This window comes from Carcharodon carcharias (genome assembly GCF_017639515.1).
Source record: "Carcharodon carcharias isolate sCarCar2 chromosome 36 unlocalized genomic scaffold, sCarCar2.pri SUPER_36_unloc_29, whole genome shotgun sequence".
Classification (NCBI taxonomy): domain Eukaryota; kingdom Metazoa; phylum Chordata; class Chondrichthyes; order Lamniformes; family Lamnidae; genus Carcharodon; species Carcharodon carcharias.
In genome coordinates, this window is record NW_024470747.1 from 27,875 (window position 1) to 32,500 (window position 4,626).

The following is a 4,626-nucleotide window of genomic DNA, read 5'->3' on the forward strand; positions in this document are numbered from 1 at the left end:
GGGAGGGGTGTAGGGGCTGGAGGAGGTTACAGAGATAGGGAGGGGTGTAGGGGTTGGAGGAGGTTACAGAGATAGGGAGGGGTGTAGGTGCTGCAGGAGGTTACAGAGATAGGGAGGGGTTTGGGGGCTGGAGGAGGTTACAGAGATAGGGAGGGGTGTAGGGGCTGGAGGAGGTTACAGAGATAGGGAGGGGTGTAGGGGCTGGCGGAGGTTACAGGGGTAGGGAGGGGTGTAGGGGCTGGAGGAGTTTACAGAGATAGGGAGGGGTGTAGTGGCTGGAGGAGGTTACAGAAATAGGGAGGGATGTAGGGGCTGGAGGATTACAGAGATAGGGAGGGGTGTAGGGGCTGGAGGAGGTTACAGAGAAAGGGAGTGGTGTAGATGCTGGAGGAGTTTACAGAGATAGGGAAGGGTGTAGGGGCTGGAGGAGGTTACAGAGATAGGGGTGTAGGGGCTGGGGGAGGTTACAGAGATAGGGAGGGGTGTAGGGGCTGGAGGCGGTTACAGAGGGAGGGAGGGGTGTAGGGGCTGGAGGCGGTTACAGAGATAGGGAGGGTGTAGGTGCTAGAGGAGGTTACAGAGATAGGGAGGGATGTAGGGGCTGGAGGTGGTTTACAGAGATAGGGAGGGGTGTAGGGACTGGAGGAGGTTACAGAGATAGGGAGGGTGGAGGGGCTGGAGGAGGTTACAGAGATAGGGAGGGGTGTAGGGGCTGGAGGAAGTTACATGGATAGGGAGGGGTGTAGGGGCTGGAGGAGGTTACAGAGATAGGGAGGGGTGTAGTGTCTGGAGGAGGTTACAGAGATAGGGAGGGGTGTAGGGGCTGGAGGAGGTTACAGAGATAGGGACGGATGTAGGGGCTGGAGGAGTTACAGAGATAGGGAGGGGTGTAGGGGCTGGAAGAGGTTACAGAGCTAGGGAGGGGTGTAGGTGCTGGAGGAGGTTACAGAGATAGGGAGGGGTGTAGGGGCTGGAGGAGGTTACAGAGATAGGGAGGGGTGTAGGTGCTGGAGGAGGTTACAGAGATAGGGAAGGGTGTAGGGGCTGGAGGAGGTTACAGAGATAGGGGTGTAGGGGCTCGAGGAGGTTACAGAGATAGGGAGGGGTGTAGTGGCTGGAGGAGGTTACAGAGATAGGGAGGGGTGTAGGGGCTGGAGGCGGTTACAGAGGTAGGGAGGGGTGTAGGGCCTGGAGGCGGTTACAGAGATAGGGAGGGGTGTAGGTGCTAGAGGAGGTTACAGAGATAGGGAGGGGTGTTGATGCTGGAGGAGGTTACAGAGATAGGGAGGGGTGTTAATGCTGGAGGAGGTTACAGAGATAGGGAGGGGTGTTGATGCTGGAGGAGGTTACAGAGATAGGGAGGGGTGTTAATGCTGGAGGAGGTTACAGAGATAGGGAGGGGTGTAGGGCCTGGAGGCGGTTACAGAGATAGGGAGGGGTGTAGGGGTTGGAGGAGGTTACAGAGATAGGGAGGGGTCTAGGGGCTGGAGGTGGTTACAGAGATAGGGAGGGGTGTAGGGGCTGGAGGCGGTTGCAGAGATAGGGAGGGGTGTAGGTACTAGAGGAGGTTACAGAGATAGGGAGGGGTGTTGATGCTGGAGGAGCTTACAGAGATAGGGAGGGGTGTTGATGCTGGAGGAGGTTACAGAGATAGGGAGGGGTGTAGGGGCTGGAGGAGGTTACAGAGATAGGGAGGGGTGTAGGGGCTGGGGGAGGTTACAGAGATAGGGAGGGGTGTAGGGGCTGGAGGAGGTTACAGAGATAGGGAGGGGTGTTAATGCTGGAGGAGGTTACAGAGATAGGGAGGGGTGTAGGGCCTGGAGGCGGTTACAGAGATAGGGAGGGGTGTAGGGGTTGGAGGAGGTTACAGAGATAGGGAGGGGTCTAGGGGCTGGAGGTGGTTACAGAGATAGGGAGGGGTGTAGGGGCTGGAGGCGGTTGCAGAGATAGGGAGGGGTATAGGTGCTAGAGGAGGTTACAGAGATAGGGAGGGGTGTTGATGCTGGAGGAGCTTACAGAGATAGGGAGGGGTGTTGATGCTGGAGGAGGTTACAGAGATAGGGAGGGGTTTAGGGGCTGTAGGAGGTGACAGAGATAGGGAGGGGGTGTAGGGACTGGAGGAGTTGCAGAGATAGGGAGGGGTGTCAGGGCTGGAGGAGGTTACAGAGATAGCGAGGGGTGTAGGGGCTGGAGGAGGTTACAGAGATAGGGGTGTAGGGGCTGGAGGAGGTTACAGAGGTAGGGAGGGGTGTTGATGCTGGAGGAGGTTACAGAGATAGGGAGGGGCGTAGGGGCTGGAGGAGGTTACAGAGATAGTGAGGGGTGTCAGGGCTAGAGGAGGTAACAGGATAGGGAGAGGTGTAGGGGCTGGAGAAGATTACAGGGATAGGGACTGTTGTAGGGGCTGGAGGATGTTATAGAGTTATGGAGGGGTGTATGGGCTGGAGGAGGTAACAGAGATAGGGAGGGGTATACGGACCTGGAGGAGGTTACAGAGATAGGGAGGGGTGTAGGGACTGGAGGAGGTTACAGAGATAGGGAGGGGTGTAGGGGCTGGAGGAGGTTACAGAGATAGGGAGGGGTGTAGGGGTTGGAGGAGGTTACAGAGATAGGGAGGGGTGTAGGTGCTGCAGGAGGTTACAGAGATAGGGAGGGGTTTGGGGGCTGGAGGAGGTTACAGAGATAGGGAGGGGTGTAGGGGCTAGAGGAGGTTACAGAGATAGGGAGGGGTTTGGGGGCTGGAGGAGGTTACAGAGATAGGGAGGGGTGTAGGGGCTGGAGGAGGTTACAGAGATAGGGAGGGGTGATGGGGCTGGAGGAGGTTACAGAGATAGGGAGGGGTGTAGGGGCTGGAGGAGGTTACAGATAGGGAGGGGTGTAGGGGCTGGAGGAGGTTACAGAGATAGGGAGGGGTGTAGGGGCTGGAGGAGGTTACAGAGATAGGGAGGGGTGTAGGGGCTGGAGGAGGTTACAGAGATAGAGAGTGGTGTAGGGGCTGGAGAAGGTTACAGGGATAGGAGGGTTGTTGGGGCTGGAGGAGGTTACAGAGATTGGGAGGGGTGTAGGGGCAGGAGGAGGTTACAGAGATAGGGAGGGGTGTAGGGGCTGGAGGAGGTTACAGAGATAGGGAGGGGTGTAGGGGCTGGAGGAGGTTACAGAGAAAGGGAGGGGGTGTAGGGGCTGGAGGAGGTTACAGAGATTGGGAGGGGTGTAGGGGCTGGAGGAGGGTACAGAGATAGGGAGGGGTGTAGGGGCTGGAGGAGGTTACAGAGATAGGGAGGGGTGTAGGGGCTGGAGGAGGTTACAGAGATAGGGAGGGGTGTAGGGGCTGGAGGAGGTTACAGAGATTGGGAGGGGTGTAGGGGCAGGAGGAGGTTACAGAGATAGGGAGGGGTGTAGGGGCTGGAGGAGGTTACAGAGATAGGGAGGGGTGTAGGGGCTGGAGGAGGTTACAGAGAAAGGGAGGGGTGTAGGGGCTGGAGGAGGTTACAGAGATTGGGAGGGGTGTAGGGGCTGGAGGAGGTTACAGATATAGGGAGGGGGTGTGAAAATAAGGATGAGAATTTGACAGGGGAGTTGTTGTTGGACTGGGTGAGCAGAGGGGGTGACGGGTGAAGGGGGGACTGGGTGTGAGTGTGGATACGGGGAGGGGGCAGTGGAGATTCGGAGGAGTCGAAGTTGACAGAGGGGAGGACGTGGGGGAGCAGCTGGGATAGTCGGGTCTGGAGGGAATGGTGGCGCGGACGAGGGCTCCGGCAGCCGAAGAGCTGGGACCGGGACAGAAATTAGCCTCGAAATCTCTGAGTGTACCTGGAGCATGCGGCCTTCTATCCAGGTACGTGCTCTTCCTGATGTCTTTCCGTGTGGGTCCTGGTGATTAACAACACGTTCTGTTAGAATTCACGGTTAATAAAGTGTTGACATGTACCTAACGTAAATCGTGGCAAATACATCGACTCTTCGTATAAGTTGACTCTATTTGCATTAGTACCCATCATATAAGTTGACCCGTTTCTGGAGGGTGTTTCCCCCCCACCCCCCCCAGGCTTAAACGCTCGGCTTATACACCGACAAGTACGGTATGTCACACCCCACGTATCGGTCACTCCCCAGTTCAATCCATTTAGACGTCAACCGAGCCGGAGATTCCCAGTGCCAGAGTCTGGAACGTCCAGCTCGCCCCGTGGGAGTCTGAACCCTGACCCCCCGAGCCGTGAGAGGGGATATTAGAGACAGGGTGGCCAAACTCTCGGTCAGAGAGGTCGGTTTTTAGGAGCGTCTTAAAAGGAGGAGAGAGGGAGGCGGAGGGAATTCGAGGGCCCAGGCAGCCGGGGGTGTGGAGTTAGGTGAAAAATCTTTTGGAAACCCTGTAGTTTTTTTTAAACAAAAAGACACCAATTTCTTGCCTCTCAAGGAGGCTGAGGGGGTGACCTGATCGAGGTCTTTAAAATTCTGGAAGGGTTTCAATAGGGTCGACGTAGAGAGGATGTTTCCACTTGTGGGAGGGAGAGACCAGAACCAGGGGGGTCATCAATATAAGACAGTCCCTGGTAAATCCAATGGGGAATTCAGGAGAAACGTCTTTGCCCAGAGAGTGGGGAGAATGTGGGACTCGCTCCCGTGGGG

At 56.8% G+C, this 4,626-nt stretch overlaps 1 protein-coding gene across 1 annotated transcript in view; it reads right to left on the minus strand.

Moving 5' to 3' along the window:
• Positions 1–3,643: 3,643 nt before the first annotated feature.
• Positions 3,644–4,626, minus strand: part of LOC121274448 (unconventional myosin-Ie-like) — a gene marked incomplete at its 3' end in the record, with an annotated part of 22,558 nt that continues 21,575 nt past the window's right edge. Inside the window, exon 14 of the mRNA XM_041181784.1 lies at positions 3,644–3,870. Within this exon, the coding sequence (XP_041037718.1) occupies positions 3,644–3,870 (227 nt within the window). The remainder of the gene's footprint in view (positions 3,871–4,626) is intronic.